The sequence below is a fragment of the Lycium ferocissimum genome, chromosome 1, assembly GCF_029784015.1.
Source record: "Lycium ferocissimum isolate CSIRO_LF1 chromosome 1, AGI_CSIRO_Lferr_CH_V1, whole genome shotgun sequence".
NCBI classification, from domain to species: Eukaryota; Viridiplantae; Streptophyta; class Magnoliopsida; order Solanales; family Solanaceae; genus Lycium; species Lycium ferocissimum.
The window spans coordinates 63,547,907-63,567,391 of record NC_081342.1 but is presented as its reverse complement, the minus strand read 5'-3'; the positions used below and the strand labels follow the sequence as shown (position 1 = coordinate 63,567,391).

At 33.6% G+C, this 19,485-nt stretch overlaps 1 protein-coding gene across 1 annotated transcript; it reads right to left on the bottom strand.

Annotated features, from left to right (window-relative positions):
* Positions 1-7,333: 7,333 nt before the first annotated feature.
* On the bottom strand, positions 7,334-10,721 carry LOC132057043 (histidine decarboxylase-like). Its single transcript, XM_059449485.1, has 6 exons — positions 10,568-10,721; positions 9,870-10,098; positions 8,813-9,047; positions 8,455-8,648; positions 8,219-8,355; positions 7,334-8,125 (listed from the first exon to the last, which is right to left on the bottom strand). Exons 1-6 carry the CDS (start codon positions 10,589-10,591, stop codon positions 7,547-7,549), a joined length of 1,398 nt encoding a protein of 465 aa, XP_059305468.1. The 5' UTR covers positions 10,592-10,721; the 3' UTR covers positions 7,334-7,546.
* Positions 10,722-19,485: the final 8,764 nt, after the last annotated feature.

Genomic DNA, 19,485 nt, shown 5'->3' with positions numbered 1-19,485 from the left:
CATACTAGTTTATCAAAAAAGTTAAGATATTTTCTTTGTTATGATACATAATATATGATAAGTATGTCTTTTTAACCCAAAAAAAGTTGAGCTACAGGCTTTTAATGCATTTGGCCATTCAAATTTTATATATCTATCTATATTATATTAAAAGCTACCCTTTCAAAATAGATTTAATGTTAAATAAAATCGTCATTTAATTATTATTCTAATATTTGGTACTTTAAAATTAATTAAAGTTATATCTAATAAGTAACTAAGTCTTTCCTTATTCGTAAGAACTCCTAGTACATATACACATACACATTAATTACAAAAGATGTATATTTGTCGATTATTATCTTAATGGGCGGTTATACAGTGTAAATTAAACCCCACTATTATTATTAACCAATAAGGAAAAATTATCATTCCCAGCTAGAGACCTCCCAAACTAGAGACGAAGAAAAATGAGTTAATTAAGATCATCTCAAATCTTAAATTTGCTTCTCATAATTCAATTCTAACTCAAGTCTCTTATCAATTCCTTTTACCTGCTGTTATTAAATTTTCTAACAATAAAATTTAAAACATTAGAATATGATATCCTTTATCTTTCAAGTCCAATTAATTAATATCATAGTACGTGATTGTAGACTTTCTATGTGAAGAAAGAAAATATACCATTCTATGTCAAATGATATGAACAGGAGGTCCAAAAATAAGACAATTTCCCTTTTGTGCTATGTGATGACAACAGTTAATTTTTTTGACAATATGACAACAGTTAATCATTATCGAAAATTGTGATAGGATGGATAGGATCCTTCCACCTTTAACTACAACTCTCAGTTTTGAGCCCGTGGATGGAAAAAAAAATATATGCTAGGGAGCGTTTTTTCCTTTAATCATGAGCCGTATGCAGCGAGAATCTGAATTAATTGATAGCCCAAAGTGGATATAAGCCACCGGATGGAAAAAACAGTTATTAATCAAGTACAACATTGAATGTTGGAAAAAAAGAACCGTGACAAATGGCATCAAATTGTGTACGTAAGATATTGACATTTTTGAGAATACCTGACAAAGGAAGTAGGTCAACATAGGCAGTAAAAATTGTGATGCTGATTGATAAAGCTATATGTTGTATTAATATCTCAAACGTTTAATATCCAATTTCGATTAATACGTTTTTGGGTCATGAACTGCAAATGTTATTGTACAAGGCCGAAACACCGAAAACTTTGATTCTGAGTTGACCAGTTGTTTTCGGTTAATAATAATTTGTTCAATTTGGAATGGCTTGTAATCAATGGCAGACTCGAAGTTATGGTTTGACAAAATCAATAGCTTTGGCTCAAATTCTATCTTTACGTTAAAAATTCACTACATACGTATAAAGAATTTAGAATCGCAAAAAGGATTAAGGTCTAGAACTCATAAACTTAAAATTTTGGAACCCCTTTATTTCTAATACATGGTTACACACTTACACTTAATACGTGATATCCAATAGTTTAATTTTATACTCTTCAAACAGATGTGTATTTCTACTTTCATCATTTCATTTAATTAAACAATATTAAGCTGTCATAATCTTGTGTAGTTTTCAGGTGAGTTGGGAGCTTGAATAACGTTTGACAACCTATCATTCAATGGTTGTGAAGTATACTAGCTCTAAATTTGCCTTGTCTCCAACTCTAAATAATAAGAAAATGTTTGACTTTTCTAATTTATAGAGTAACAAAATAAGAAAAAGTAAATAATTGGTGGGCAATCATTTTTAATTTGTTTGAGAGAAGCAAGTTCTTGGGGAAAATAAAGGAAATGACTACACTTGCAACTTTTCTTGAGAGATACACTAGTGCTAATACTCATTTATAGATTCATCGGCAAAAAATATTTTAGTCTAATATATTTAGATAAATATGAATCATTCTTGGAGGTTAATTTAAGCAAACCTATGTTATCCGTGGATAAAATGTTGATACATAAAAGTGTAACCGTAAGAATGTTTTGCCAAAAACAGAAAGAGAAGTCGATTGAGGGTTATGATAGAATGGATGATATTCATTCATCTATAATTGGATGTTTGAAGTTGAGTTTAAGATGAAGAAAACTTTGCTATAAAGTGATTCCCCTTTAAATAGGTCCTACACAATATGTATTTGAATTAATTAGAGTATTGTCACAATAGTAAATTTCAAATATTAGATGATTATTATTAGGGGTGTACATGGACCGGGTTGGTTCGGATTTTTCAAATACCAAACCAAACCAATTGCGTCGGATTTTTGTATTTATAAACCAAACCAAACCAATAAAATTCGAGTTTTTTAACCTCAGATTTTCTCGGGTTCTTCGGTTTTCTAGGGTTTTTCGGGTTTTTTTCCGTAAAAAGTCTTCATATAAAACATATAACTTTTACTTCAAATATTTCTTTAGTCCTAATAAGATACAACTATATAATTAAGGTTCTTCTTAAAAAATACACAAATGTGGGATGAGTGATGACATTGTATTCAAATATTCAACAAAAAAGATTAATAAAATCGGTTAAAATAAATCTTGCTAATTAATAAGCCATAAAAAAATGACCATAATCTAAAAATACTAAGTCGGGCTAAAATAAGTACGGCTAATAAGTATTAATTATATTACAAAGAAAAAAATTAAGTTATGTATTTTCACTCTCTCAAACCAATTATGCAAAACTAAAGAATAGATATCCAACATTATTGTCATTCCTAGTGTTAGCATTGAATTTCTTTTGTTAGCATCAATGTTGAGTTGATTTTGATTTGGACTTTATTTGAATTACTAACATCCATGGGATATAAAACTTCTAAGTTCAAGCTTGAAATAATATGATAAAGGACAAAAAACTATGAAAAAGTTTAAGAAATATTTATAAATTACATTACAAATAAATATTTTTATGTATAAAATATTCAAAAGTTGAGTACATGTAATGTCGGGTTGGTTTGGTTCGGTTTGACTTTTTTTAGCTAAAACCAAACCAAACCAATTATGGTCGGTTTTTTTTATTCAACACCAAACCAAGTCAAACCAAACCACTTGTCGGGTTTTTTTCTCGGTTTGACTCGGTTTATCGGTTTGGTGCGGTTTATCGGTTTGCTTTGTACACCCCTAATTATTATAAATAAAGGAAAAAATGGGCAGGAGGATCGGAGGGGAAAAGGGGAGGGCAAATAATTTGACCATATGATGTATTGCACAACGAAATACCTTTGTAGCTGAGTTTCATAGGTACAAATTGGGAAAAAGATTAGATAGAAAAGTGATTTTAAGATAGGGGAATTGAGTAATAGTCAATTATTCAACCACTTTAAGCATTTTGACAAAACAATCTTTAGACGGTTTATGTTATGACCCAAGTTATTCTCTCTCATGAGATCATTGATTAATCTATGGTACTTGTTAAGAAGTTAATAGAAAATTTTATTACCTTAGTTGCTATTGTATTATTTTTGTCAGAACAAAATTTTTTCTCTCCAAACTTTGATTTATTATTATAATTATCCTACTCATTCATACTTTAATTTAAATATTAAATCCCTTGTAGAAGATACTATATTTATTGACCACGTCAAAAAGGATGTATAATTGGGGTGGTTGGAAACTTGAGAAGGATTCAAAAAACAGTGTCGACTAAATTAGGTGACTCATGCGTACTACAAAATTAGGATTACAATTTAGTATTGAACTTTGTCCGAGTCTTGACGGATTCTATTTTATTCTTTATTGTTCGAAATAAACGACACCTGAGATAAGGGTCTTGGATAGTACATTATTAGATTATGAAAATGATTCAGCTTGGGTGGATATTATACATTATTGTTAAAGATAGGTAATGGCAACCATCAAATGATTAAAATCAAACATTAAGCCTCATGAGTCATGACTAAGTTTTATAAAACACCTAAGCATGTCGTTGTCGCCAATTGCCGCGTTACTTTTGACTTGGGAACATATTGATTGTTCAAAGGTTCACATTGGTTGGTAAACTAAATATTAAAAATTTAAAAAAAAAAAAAAAAAAAAAAAAAGAGTAAGAAACTAAATATGGTTTTATACCACTATTCACCCCCAAGAAAAGGATTAATAAAAAGATGGAGAATATATTGTACTTATATTGAATTGTGTAATATTTAGCTACGTTTGTGCCACACCTAAGGTGATTCGTTTTTCCTTAAAGAAAGCCTGAGTATTGTTTTAGTAGGCATTTGGCCATGCCATGGTTTCAAACCAGCGTTTGGACATATAGTTGAAACCATGGTTTCAAACCCCCAATCATCCCAAAAGGCATGATTTGGGGTTCGAAACCATGGTTTCAACTTTTTTAAATATAAAATTTAACCCATAAGTTTATATTTTGTAAAAAAAAATAATTCATAAGTTGGTAGATATTTTTAACAATTACCCCCATCAATCATTTACCAATCTCATTAACTTCCACCAAATTTTATTTATGTCTACCAACCTTTTAATTTTGTTAAAAAAGACCCATAGTTTAATTTTATTTATTGAACTAAAATTTGATCAATTGATGTTGTATTTTTAGAAAGGTCTTCTAGTATTAATTTTGAGCCGGTTGTTATGAATTAGCGTATTAATTTTGTTATGAACTATGACTTGCTCATTTGGTAAGATTGTATAAGAATTGAGAATGTTTTGATAGTTTTCACAACTTGTGGGGTTTTTATGAATGTTTTGATAGTTTTCACAACTTGTGGAAACTCCCGTTTTTCTTGTGTTTTTTAGTTCCTTTGTACCAGTAATTCCCTTTTCGGCTCTCCCAATTTTCTATTTATCTTTTCATTATTTATATTGTCTTTCATATATTCTATTATTTTATTTGTGATCTCTAGCGAGAACACACAAATAGAAACTTCAAAATCTCTTAAATTAAGCATTTTTCTTAGTCTCAAATTTGTGAGTATTTAAATCGAAAAACTTGGGTTTCAATGGAAATTTTGGATTGAGATCAAAATTCAATTTATTTTTATTTTTTTATAATTTCTTTTATTTATTACTCCCTCCGTCCATATTTACTTGTCTATATTTGACTTGGGATGCTCCTAATAAGCAATAAATAAAATGAGAAATGAATTGGAGTACTTAATAATAAGGGTAAAATAGGTATAAAATGGTAAATTATGTCTTGATTTTTCAAACTATACAACTTACAAGTAAAAGTGGTCATATATTTTTAGTATAGTAGACAAATAAAAATGGACAGAGGGAGTGTATTATAAAAAATTGTGTTATTCTATAATTGTTAAATTAAATTTAAATCACTTTACTACTTATAACCTGTTTGGCCAAGCTTCTAAAATCAGCTTATTTTAAAAAGTACTTTTCAAAAAAGCACTTTTAGCAAAAAGCAGTTTGTGTTTGACCAATTAATTAAAAAAGCACTTTTGAGCAGTCATTAGTGTTTGACCAAGCTTTTAAAAAGTGCTTCTATTTGTATTTTTCTCAAAAGTACTTTTCAAAAATGTCTTTGTTAAAAAAAGCTTTTTTTTAGCTTTCAAAAAGCTATTTCTACTCTCCAAAAGCACTTATTTTCTCCCAAAAGCTTGGCCAAACACCTCACTTTTTTTTTTCAAATAAGCACTTATTGAAAAAATAAGTACTTTTGGGGGAAAAATAAGCTTGGCCAAACAGGCTATTAGATTGTGATGGAAATTTCACAAGCATTGCTTAGAAAAAAACATGAAACTTATAATTTGTTTTTGAGAACTGGTAGTTTATCTAATTCTACATTTATTTATGGGGTGTAATTACCTATTGAAATTATGGGTGTAATTACCTATTGAAGAATTTTTCTATTATTTTTCTTATTTTTATTGGTGTAATTTCCTTATTGAAGTTGTTATTTTACTTGTGCAAGTTCATTTTTTAATATACATAAAAGATGCAAGTCCCTTGGTGAAAACGTTGATTTTACCTTGTTGTTAATGGGTGTGATTCCTTGTTTAAGATGTTAATTATGTTCGTTTCTTAATTTTTGAGATGTAATTTTCATATTTGCAAATAAAAAAAGACTTATTAAGTTGACCCGAATAAACTAAAAAGAGATGGACCCGACCCAACACGTTCCTAACAAAATGTACATTGAAGAAAATTATGACACCCGGCATCTTCAAATCCTAGATCCGCCTCTGTTTCAAACCATGTCCAAACGGGGCCTAATGATTTCAAACCATGGTTTAATGATGAATGATAGCAACGCTCGAGCCAATGACCTTGCTTTGCTCTACTACTATCTAAAAGTCAATGCAATTTAGAAGGAAAAGAAATAGTAGGGCTGTTGATTCATCGAACTTTAAGTATATGCATAAATCACACACACACACTCTGGTCAAACAAAAGCCCATTTGGGCTAAACGGGTGCCTATGTGGTATACTTAATAATGGCATCCCAATGAAGCATGTTATATGTCATAGGTGATGCCTCTTTAGTCATGTCAGCGACAAACAAATAGTCTATGCGGTGCCCGTGGTCCCACCAAACTACAAACCATCCTTTTCTTGCCCCATATGTTTTGGCACGACCCTGTGCATATGGTGAAACTCATCTCTGATAATTTTGGATATTGGTCTTATTGGGAACGAAATAATCAAAAATAATAATTAAAAGCCTAATAATCGTAAACCTTTGCCCAATAAATCAGACTACAAAGAACATATGCTAAAAAACATAATATTATAATATGATTTGATAAGTGACCTACATATTGAAAAACTAATATAAAAAAGCATAAACTTTATTGGGAGAATAATCTCCCCTTAAACAAGACTCTTTAATGACTACATTGTGATTGCTATTGTGTTCTAGTTGTGGGAAGGAGGTCTTCAATTTATAGATGTCCAAAAATTTTCCTCCAAGAAAAGGGTTACTCAAATATGGAAGATTTATATTTTTCTTTTGAAAAAAATAAAATCAATTATAGTAAACTCCTTGCCCTTCCATCAAGAAAAGGTAAAATCCAAATATGGTAAGAAAATCAGGGCAAAACCCTAACAGGTCTCCCATATGTGAATTTCCTAACCCGTATCCGTTTGCAATCATCAGCTATGACTCCACAGTAGTCTTCTTCCTTAAGGATGATGGTAGACATTCTGTTGTGATAGGAATGTCTTGCGATGAACGTGGAGCCAAGGTTTTCAGCGTTCGAGTTAGGGCAATGTGATTTTGATTGTTTGAGAGCCATGGATGAGGAAGGAACATAAGAGATTGCGGTTGTGTTTGCGTGCGCGCGATGAATTTGGGTAGTTTGGGAAATAATCTTGTAATTGCATTTAGACCAATAATCATATGAAAGGCAGAACTTATTCTCAAAATATTATTATATGCATCAAACCATGTATTTCCCAAGGCATTGATTTATGTGATGTAGTAGTAATACTATATGTAGAATACAGTTTGCTGTGTATGTGAATAAAAAAATGAAGTCATAAACAGTTACAACATGTCAATCATGTCTATGAAGACAAACTGTGTAGCAAAGACATAATGTTAGAAGACCTTAATGGCCTTCTAAGCGATAACGTAATCAATTTTGTGGTAAGAGCAAGCACAATTTTGAGCACCAATATCATCTGCAACACAAGGAGGTGTGACTTTTCCATCTTGGTACCACTTTTTCCTTTGTTGTAGTAAATCTGTGATGAAACTATCTAGAGTTTCTCTGGTTATGCCCGGCATAACAATAACATGTGCCATATCTCTCACACAAGATAGTTGCCAACGACGAACAAATTCATGGTCACGAGGCCTCTCGAGGACAACTATGATGCTAAGCTCATTGAGCATGACACTGATTCCTGCTTGTTGAAGACGGTCTTTTAAGTATTTCGCATTGTCAAGGCATCTCTTCACATCTTTCTGAAATCCGATTTGACCTTTGGAACTTAGACTATACCACAAGAAGATTGGAGTTAAACCATTTCTGCTTCCGGAAATTGTCGCATCCACTGAAGCGATGTATTCAACTTTTCTTGAGAGGTTGTTAATGTAACTTTTCCTTGTTATTTGAACTCCACAAGGCATTGGACATCCCAAGAACTTGTGACCAGATATTGTGACACTTCCAATTGGTTTCTTGAAAGAAATCATCTGTTGCAAAATATGATCACAAATGTTAGATATACTTAGTGTTGAGCTATAATACTCAAATAATAGAAGACGTAAGTAAGAAGATAAACATACATCTTTAATAAAAGGGATAATAAGCCCATTCAGTGCTGCATCACAATGGATGTAAAATTGATCTTGTGTATAGCCACAATCTTTAAGTGTTTGAAGAATAACGTCAAGGTCATCAACAGCTCCTTTGAAGGTAGTACCTATAGTTTAAAAAATAAGTAAAAAATGTGTGAGACGAATGATCCTCAAGCTCTCCACAAAAAGGAAAGAGGTTAAATGGAAGATATTAAAATATTTACCAATTGTAACATTAATTATTGCTGGTTTGCCCTTGTTTTGAAGTAATTTTGCATTCAAATCTGAATAATCCATTTCTCCATTTACAGTTGCGTTAATCATTTCAATATCCATTCTGTACATCATTGCTGCTTTGGCAACTGAGTAATGAGAGTCTTTTGATGCATATAAGATCCCATCTGGAAGCAATTCTCTCCTGCAACAATAATGTTAAAAATTTATTTTCAAAGAATTTGGTTACAGGCATAATTATTTTCTAAAGGTTATTTTGGGAAAACTAGAAAATATAAAGAATGTTAAATAAGAAAAAAGAAAAAGAAGTCTAATAGATATAGAAAACTAGTCAAAATTGGTCCTTACCCAACCAAAATGCCATGGAGATTTCCTTCTGTACCACCATTTGTAACGTAACCCCAATATTGATCTCTTTCAATTTTCCATAAATCTGCAAACCAATTCAGAACAGCCACTTCGAAATCTTTTGAATGAAAATCGACGGTGTTTTGAAGAAATGGATCACCACAATTATTTAAGTGGAATTGCAAAAGTGGGGCTAAGCTTGCATAATGCTCATAGCATATGTTAACAGGATAACCTGAAAAAATAAAACAAACAAACAAAATTTCAACAACTCATCATTTGCAAATTCACAAAAGTAAGTGAATAAGTTATCCTAAATTTTATACTAATTAAAATATGTAGTATATATTTTTGCCCAAAAAAAATAAATAGTGGCTTCTCTTAGATTGAGCCAGTCCGTTTTGACAGCTTCAAGAATCCGAAATTGCTACCGATAGTGATTTTGTCCCTTCCCTTTCGAATGTTTTTGAAAGTGTAGGCCTTAAATTCTATTTTACAACTACAGCCTACTCAAAAGTTTCCAAAAAAAGAAATTGTCAACCCCACGTCGTGGAATGAGTACTGATAGACCAAAGACTCGCCTTGCGTGTCAACTTTTGTCTGCAATTTACTCTTAAAATACTATAGGTTATATGTATAAATAATTTTCTTAAATTGTCGGGAATTTAAACATGTAATAGCAGGTTAGTAATTAATTTTATCCGATTTTCAATTAATGTATATCAAAAGATATAGCGTCTAGATACTTAATAAGTGACTTAATTGTGTAAATATTCTTGTCGCTGTCATCAGGGACGAAGCTTCAATGGTACATACGATTAGGCAGAACTCAGTACCTTTGGGCCAAACCATGTATTTGTGTTAAAATAAATTATTTAATATGTATAAATAATCTATTCAGAACAGTATACAAAAGTAATTATGGTCCAAAATTCATAAAACTAAAAATCATGGCTCCACCTTTGACCATCATGTACCAAAACTTAAACTCAAGAATATATTCATATGCCCTAGGGATTGGATAGAGAAGTTGGCGATAAATTAAAAGATTAATTACCTATATGGTAGTTGATACGTTTGGTAAGTGTATCAATATAATTCATCAATGTACAGTCTAGGCTTGGTCCATCATTTTTGCCTGGCTCAGTCACTGAAAGGTTCAAGTTTTTTCTTGGTGTAGTAGGTGTTGTATCCACCTTCAATCTCTTCATTTCTCCAAAATCTCCATTTGCTATTAATCCAGGTGGTGCCAATCCTCTGGGAGTGATTGCCGATGGCTCAAAATCCTTAATATCAAAAAAACCATTTTTCAGATAAATGTTTATAATTATGTTTGATGATTTAGTAGGGAAAAAAGAACTAATTAATTTAAAGAACCATGCAAATGATTAGAAGTGAAACAAGAATCAAAGGCTGAGCTGAGGGAAGCCCTATGAGTCATTAGAATGACAGAAGGAGAGCCCTTTTTCTATCGATAGAGGGAGCAAAAAATAGGCTTTGCTTCCCGAAGAAAGAAATAAGGGTGTGAGTTTAGACCACTCAAACTAGTTCTAAAATAAAAAGTTCAGTTTGTGTGTGTGTATATATATATATATATATATATATATATATATATATATATTTTGGTTCATTTGCCCTCAACACAAGAAACCTTTGGGAGAGGGAAAAAACAAGATTTTGCAAAGTAATGTGGAATTTTTTCTTGATCAGAACAAGAAGATGGAAAAGTTTTGTATAACTATGTAAGAATAATACCTTCTCAAATGATAAGCTTCCCATTCTTGGAGCTAAAGGTTTTCAAGTTTTTTGTTAGCTTGGAATGGAAACCAAATAAGTGTGATATAATTATGTAAATATTCTAGGATTATATATAGGTCCAAAAGATTGTGGGTTTGGGCACCAACCACAACTCACTTTTTTCTTCTTCTTTTTTCCTTTTCATTTATAATATTCTTTCTCTTTTTCTTATTTCCCCGCCTTTTCCTCTTTGTTTCCTTCTTTGTGTTATTTTCCCACTTACATAAGATTAGTAATGTTGAATCTCATAAATGTTGCAGAAGTACTCTTTGACCCTGTGTTGCAAAGACTACTCAACTTTGCCAGCCATATTGTTTATCAAAATTGTTAGGTAAGAATGGTAAATCAAATTCAAAAATTCATGCACAAGTGGCTAATATCTAACCTCGAGCTTGTAAAAAAGTCATTTTATACGTGTTTTAGTTAATATCAATTTTCACCAACTACGAGTTATATGGAATTTTGATACGTTCTTAGCATGAGATTATTTATTGTATCTTTTTGATGTATTACAACGACTATTTCCTCTCTAATTTCGACCATGTACACACTAATTAGCAGCCATCTCCATCTAATTTTGAAAGAGTTTAGGTTCTATACACTGATAATATAAAATATATTTATATATTTATACCACTTAAAATATAATTACAGACAACTCTTTTTAATATGAGAAAATGGGTCAATTTTGCGTCTGAACTATTCCCAATGGGACAACTTGTCCTCTGTTTCATTTTTTGCACAAAAATGGCCTAAAAATTACCATTCTAAATAGTGTTTGCTCCAGCATGGGTGGAAAAGGGTCAATTTTGTAATGCGGTCCCTGTAGTTCAGTCAATATCATCCTCAAAAATTCGGAACTATGGCCAGTGAAATTGGACTCATATTTAACATATTATAAATCATCCCTAACAAAATAAAAATCATTTGCATTATTTAATTCAATTTTCTTGAAAAAGACAAACGATGTTTAGCATAATATAATGTTAAATAGAAAATCTAATGTATGATAATAAGGAGGGATCAAAATTCATAATTATTTATAATTTGTTAGAGGTTGTATATGTTTTGTGAGGTTTTAATTTGTTGCAATTTTTTAAAGTAGAATAGTATTATCAGTTACGATAACTATGAATTTATATTCGTATATTTCTATGAAATCCCTACTTTTTAATCTTGGTCCGGCAGTAAATAGGAAAGGTCTATTAGGCAACAAAATACAAAATGTCACTATTTAGCAATGACAAGGAATTAAGAGACTAGATGTCATTTTGAAAGAAAAGATTATGTAATAATTAATTGACCTCTTCTCTTAACGAAAAGGGTACGTAAAAGAATTAAGTTATTCATTGTGAAAAATGTTTAATAAATTATACTAGCTATTATTATTATGACCCTCGACCCTCGTTTACTTTCTTCTTTTAATACTCAATAAACTATATCCCAATTATGCCATACAGGACTATTAATATTAGTTACTTTCACTCAGATTCAGGAAACATTCAGTAGTACTTGATGGTTGCCCATTTTAGTGAAAGTGTATTTATATGAGTTCTGTATTAATTTTTTAAAAAGCATTATTGTCGTATGGACCGTCTGAGAGTTACAGAAATGTATTTCTTGATCATAGAAAATATCAAAATTAATAAAAGTCACTCAAGACCAAGTAGGATTGGAAACTGAGGGTGTAATTGATTGCATATCTTGAACCATGTCAAACCAATTAGGTACATTTTTAAGAAAACAAAAACGTAAGTACTAAGAAAATATAAAAATATTGCTTCTATACTCTAATTTTATACACACAGCTGGGAGAAAAAAAGAGCTTTTTGTCGTATATTTAGTCAATATCGCTAAATTTAAACATTAGAAAGAAGATTTCAAGTTCAACTAAAGTCCTGTGAAATGAATAATACGATACTTGTATCCTTTCCATCAAATCTTCAGTTTCTTGCCAAAACCTGACCAGAAAGGAGGACTGAATGTAGTAATAATTGGGAGATGGAACAAATATACATTTTTATGAGTTCCGCTTAATTTCTTTATAACTTTCATTGTTAAGGGTGAAAAACATACCTCAAATATAACTTTTTTTTTTTTTTAGTTGCCTATCTGAACTATCAAGTGTGAGAGTTTTCTACCTAAACTATCACCAATTAGTTTGCAAAACGCACCTCAACTATCAGCTGTTCACTTTTTCTACCTGAACTATCATCAACTAATTTATAAAACACACCTCAAAATGAATCTTTTTTCTAGAAAAATGAAAAAGAAAAAAGGAAAGAAAGAAAGAAAAGGGCACACCATTGTGTAGTCCTAGCAGTTTCCCTCGCCTTATTGCCAACTTGAGAAAGATGTAGGTGGACGGTCCTATTCTAGATAAAGTTAGTTTATTCTATCCTTATTTTTGACAATTCCGCGGTTATAGTGTAGTACAATCTACCATGAATAAGAAAATAGGGGTGCGCATAGTTTGAACAAAATTGAAATTAATTTTTTAATATTTTTGGTTATTTTCGGATTACAAATTGAATTTCAGATTTAATTTTTAAAATATTTGAATTTTTAATTGGATTTTGAATTAGACGTAATCCAAAATTTTCTATACCTTGTATTTTCTCTTACCCTACGTACTAATTGTAAGACGTTGTAAGTTTCTCAATGTATCTTAGATTAATTATAACTTAGAAAATTAAAAATATAGCATGAATATGATTCTAGAGTATGTTTGGAGTTAAGAACACCTTATGGATGTGCTGACAGGCATGCGAGACGTCATATAATTTAGTGGGAATGTGGAGAGACTTGAAAATAAGAACAAAGAAAAACTAACATTTTTGGACTTAGGGGAGGGTTCGGTGAGCACAACCAGAGCGCCACAAAACAATGAATTCTAGAATACATGGGGATATTGCGCACAAGACTTAGGAGAAATCTCATATTTGCCCATTTTCTGGATGGAAAATGTATCTGTTGAAGTCTAGTTCCCAGAACATCAAATCGTTTGTCTATTTGAGTCTGGTACAAAATGTTACAATTGCTTTACCGAATGATGATTTTTTTTGTCGCATGCGAGGCGATAGTGGGCCGATGGCCCAGGCTTGGGAGAGGCTCCAGAATAGCCTGGGGCGAGCGTGGTGCATCACACAAGGGTCCCCAAGCCCACAAGCCCAGACAAATGGATAAATGAATATAGAAGTCAGGGAAGGATTTCCCCATTCATAATTTGACATAAATCCTGCAACTTTCGAAGAACCTTTTTCACCAAGAAATATCCCTTCCAAAGTTTTCGACCATGAATGTGAGTTTAAGCTATGAGATTAGCACCCTAATCACAAGGAAACCCTTTCTAATCCACATATTTTAAGAAAAAAATCCAGCAAGTTCAAATAAGGGTCTACATTAGAGTTCTTTCACGAAGTAAGTTCTACAACCCTATCGTATTCAAGAAGTCGATTATAACTGTATGAACACCTCTTGATGCAAGAACGGAAACGAAAACAATAATAAAATGCAATAAATAAAAGAGATAGATAATTTGACACAACTTAGACTCAATTTAGTAACCAAAGTTATAAAAAAACTAAGACCTCTAAATTTAAGAACAAGAAGCAACCAAATTCTTAGGAAGATCAAGAGGGATTAGAATCCCTAATAACCTATCCTCTCAACAATCACCCAATCCAAGGCTAAGCAATCACTCAACTCTCAATAGTTACAATATCCAAATATCAAGTAATAATAATCAAAATAGTCTAAGTCTCTCAAATGAAAGAAACTACTATTTATACTAAAGCTCAAAAGAAGACAACTACATTATTACACTTCTACCCTTAATGTTGTAAGGGCCTTGTTTGGGTGTCTTCTTTTGAGAAAAGAACTTGAAATTGCAAATCTTCAAGTAATAGCCACATTGCAAGCATGACCATCTTCAACCTTCTTCTCCAAACCATCCTCCCATGCTATCATGAACACTTGAAATCCCCGAGAATGTTCTAGAATATATTCAAGTACGTCCCTCCTCATGAACAATGCTTGCATAGCTTGAAGTTCCCTCGCTTGGCTCCTTGTAAAAGGCCTTGATGACACTCGGATTGTATCATTCTCTCCTTTTTGAAAAGAATTTGTCCTCAAATTTAGGGGATCATCATCTTGCACAACCATAGGAGAGAGATCACACATTGAAGTTGTTATGAAATTGGTATTCGGGTGAAAGATCAATTTTGTATGCATTATCATTCAGTCATTCAAGTACTTCAAATGGACCATCTCCTCTAGGCATCAACTTGGTCTTTATTTTGTTGGGAAACCTCTCTTTCCGGAAATGTACCCAAACCCAATCACCCGGTTCAAGCACGACTCGTTTGCGGCCCTTGTTTGTTCTCTTGGCCGTTTCTTGGTTCTTTTTCTCAAGATGAAACCTCACCTTCTCATGCAACTTCTTCATGGCCTCGGCTCGTTCGTTGCCATCTAAACTCAACACAACATCTTGAGACAAAGGGGTTAGATCTAAAGGGGTTAGGGGGTTAAAACCATAAACCACTTCAAAAGGTGACATGCCAATAGTGCTATGAACGACTCTATTGTAAGCAAATTCAACCAAAGGCAATTGTTCTTCCTAAGATGCTAGTTTCCCTTTAACCATGGACCTAAGCATAGAACCCAAGGTCCTATTGACAACTTTGGTTTGGCCATCGGTTTGTGGGTGACAATAGGTAGAAAACAACAATTTAGTACCAAGTTGTCCCCACAATTCTTTCCAAAAGTGGCTAAGGAATTTGGGATCCCTATCGCTCACTATGGTTTTGGGAATACTATGCAACTTTACCACATGCTCAACAAATAAAGATGCAACATGAGAAGTATCATCAACTTTATGACAAGCAATGAAATGAGCCATTTTAGAAAATCGATCAACAATAACAAAGATGCTATATTTACCCTCTTTGGTTCTAGGCAAACCCAACACAAAATCCATCGAAATATCAACCCAAGGTTGTTGAAAGGTGGGGAGAGGGGTATACAAACCATGGGGAAGAAGTCTAGACTTGGTACCGCGACACTCAATGCATTGGCCACAAATCTTAGCTACATCCCTCCGCATATGAGACCAATAAAATTGCTCCTCAAGAATCCCCAAAGTTTTATCAATCCCAAAATGTCCCATCAATCCCCCATTGTGTGCCTCCCTCACAAATAATTCCCTCCAAGAGCTCATGGGCACACACAAACATTTATTTTTTAACAAGAAACCATCAAACTTAGAATAGGGAGTAGAAGACCTATCCCTAATCCACTTCTCCCTTTCCCATTCTTCGCAATCTATAAATATTTTGGCAAAGATGGGGTCCTCGAGATACAATGTCTTCAAGCTTTCAAAACCCATCAATTTGGAAGACAAGGTATTTATCAAAACATGTTTCCTTGATAGGGCATCCGCCACTATATTCTCCTTTCCCTTTTTGTATTTGATTACATAAGGGAAGGTTTCAAGGAATTCAACCCATTTAGCATGCCTTTTGTTCAACTTTCCTTGGGCCTTAAGGTGCTTTAAGGACTCATGGTCGGTCCTAATCACAAACGCTTTAGGCCACAAGTAGTGTTGCCAATTACCCAAAGCTCTAATCAAAGCATACAATTCAAGATCATAGGTGGAGTAATTCAACGTCGCACCCTTAAGCTTTTCACTAAAATAGGCAATGGGTTTTTAGTCTTGCATCAAAACGGCACCAATACCTACTTTACTAGCATCACATTCAATTTCAAATATTTTGTCAAAATCAGGTAATTGCAACAATGGTGCGGAGCTAAACATTTGTTTTAGAGTTTCAAAAGCCTTTGCTTGCTCCATACCCCAAGAAAAAGGTTTATCCTTTCGGATTACCTCGGTCAAAGGAGCGACTATGGTATTAAACCCCTTAATAAACCGCCTATAAAAACTAACCAATCCATGAAAACTTCTAATATCACCAATGGATTTAGGAGTTTTCCAATTCTTAATGGCGTCTATTTTGGATTCATCAACCTCAACGCCCTTTAAACTCAATCCATGAAAACTTCTAATAGCACCAATGGATTTAGGAGTTTTCCAATTCTTAATGGCATCTATTTTGGATTCATCAACCTCAACGCCCCTTAAACTCACAACAAAACCCAAGAAAACAACTTCATCAACACAAAAAGAGTATTTAGCAACATTAGCATAAAATTGTTCTTGTCTAAGCACTTCAAACACACATTTCAAGTGAATAACATGCTCATCCATGGTTTTACTATACACCAAAATATAATCAAAGTAAACAACCACGAATTTGCCAATAAAAGGTTTCATCACATGATTCATCAAGCACATGAAAGTACTAGGAGCGTTAGTGAGACCAAAAGGCATCATCAACCATTCATATAGACCAAACTTGGTCTTGAATGCGGTTTTCCACTCATCTCTAGGTTTCATCCGAATTTGATGATACCCACTCCTAAGATCTATCTTAGAAAATATGCATGAACCATTCAACTCATCAAGCATGTCATCAAGACGAGGTATGGGATGGCAATACTTTACCGTTATCTTGTTGATGGCTCGACACCAACACACACATGCGCCATTATCCATCTTTCTTTGGTACCAAGATCACGGGCACGGCACATGGACTCATACTCTCTCGCACAACTCCCTTTTCAAGGAGCTCATCCACTTGTCTTTGAAGCTCCTTCGTGTCATTCGAGTTGGCTCTATAAGCCGGTTTGTTTGGCAATTGAGAACCCGGGATAAAATCAACGGAAAAGGCTCAAATATGCCATCCAACTATCAGAAATGGCTCATTTATGCCACTCATCAATAGTTTGGCTCATTTATGCCATCGAGCTATAGGAAATGGCTCATTTATGCCACTGAACTATAAGAAATGGCTCATTTATGCCACTCATCAATAGTTTGACTCATTTATGCCATCGCCTGTTATCAAAATGACTCATCCATGCCATATTTCATTAAAGCTGGTTTTACAATACCATATATGACACGTGGCCTCCAACTAGATTATGGTTGTGGGTGGGTAAGGTGTATGAATCGAATTTTTTATTAATTTGGTATTTAAAATTGGGCTGGTTTAATTAAATGACGTAGACCTCTAATTGGAGCCACGTGTCATATCTGGTATTATAAAATGGGCGTTAATGAAAAATGGCATGGATGAGTCATTTTGGTAACGAGCGATGACATAAATGAGTCAAACTATTGATGAGTGGCATAAATGCGCCATTTCCTATAGTTCAATGGCATAAATGAGTCATTTCCTATAGTTCGATGGCATAAATGAGCCAAACTATTGACGAGTGGCATAAATGAGCCATTTCCGATAGTTGGATGGCATATTTGAGCCTTTTCCGTAAAATCAATTTGGTGTTCAATTCCCCTCAAGGGTGGTAATCTTTTTGGGAGTTCCATTGGGAACACATCATCAAAATCCTGCAAAAAAGAAGAAATAGAACTAGGAAAACATGGGGTTAGTTCATTAGTGTGCAATGCATAGTCCCTATGCATGAGAAGAATCACCGGTTGACGCTCTTCCAATTCCTCCCTAATTTTCCCAAAGTTTTCCAAGAGGGGACACCTTGGCCTTCCCCCTTAACTCTCTTGACTTCACACTTCCTTCTTGAGAACCACTATCTTTAATATTCCCTTGTAGCACCACGTTTGATTGCAAGGCTCCCTTGCCCTTCTCTTTCAACTCTCTCATCTTGTGATAGACCTCACCAACTTAAAGAGGAGACATTGGGCACATCACATGTTTGGCCCCATTGTGGACAAGTGTATATCGATTGGTTCTACCATCATTCTTGGTTGACCTATCATATTGCCAAGGTCGCCCAAGTAGAAGGTGACAAGCTTGCATGTGAACTACATCACATAGGATCTCATCTTGATACTTCCCAACTTTGAATTTGATAATAGCTTGTCGGGTCACCTTCAATTCTCCACATTCATTGAGCCATTGAAGTTTGTAAGGGTGTTCATGACGGATCGTGGAGTGTTTCAAGAAATCATCTAGAGTCGTGCTTGCAACATTCGCACAACTCCCACTATCAATGATCATGATACACATATTTTGATTGATGATACACTTGGAATGAAAAAGGTTCTCCCGTTGACTAGGATAATCCATGGCTTTGCTTATAATTGTCCGCCGGACCACATAGTTTGGAATAGTGACCTCCCTTTCTTGAGGCTTAGCCATACATGTCATGATTCTCCTAGATAAGTAAAGTGGGACAATGTCCTCATCATCACCCTCTATATCCCCTTCATCACTACCAAGTTGTTCATTCTCATGATCGCTCTCGTCATCTCCTTCCTCACATTCTTCCTCATCCTCACTACAAGTGTCTCTCAAAATAAATGCTCTATGATTAGGGCATTCACTTGCTCTATGACCGAAGCCATGACATTTAAAGCATTGAATAGGAGTTTTCGTACCTCCTTCTTTTGGAGCAAACTTCGGAGGTTATTTGTTAACTTACTTCTCAACTTGAGTATTCTTCACAAAGGGTTTCTTGGCTTCTTGCATAGGGTCCTTATTCTTTTGCCAATTGGAGGAGGAAGCTCCTTGTTCTTTGTTATTGTTCCATGAGCTCACATAGCCCCTAGACTTATTGATTTTATCTTTCTTGAGACCCTCCTCTATTTCAGTAGCTGCTTGAAGGGTTTCTTCAATGCTCCCATAGTTGTGGAGTCTCATTTGGGAGACAATGTCACCATTTAACCCGGCTCGGAACCGAGTCATAGCATTCAACTCATCCTCTTCAAAGTCGATTCTTATTTTGACAATTTGGAACTCATCATAGTATTCTTCCACACTCGTTTTGTTTTGCCTTAA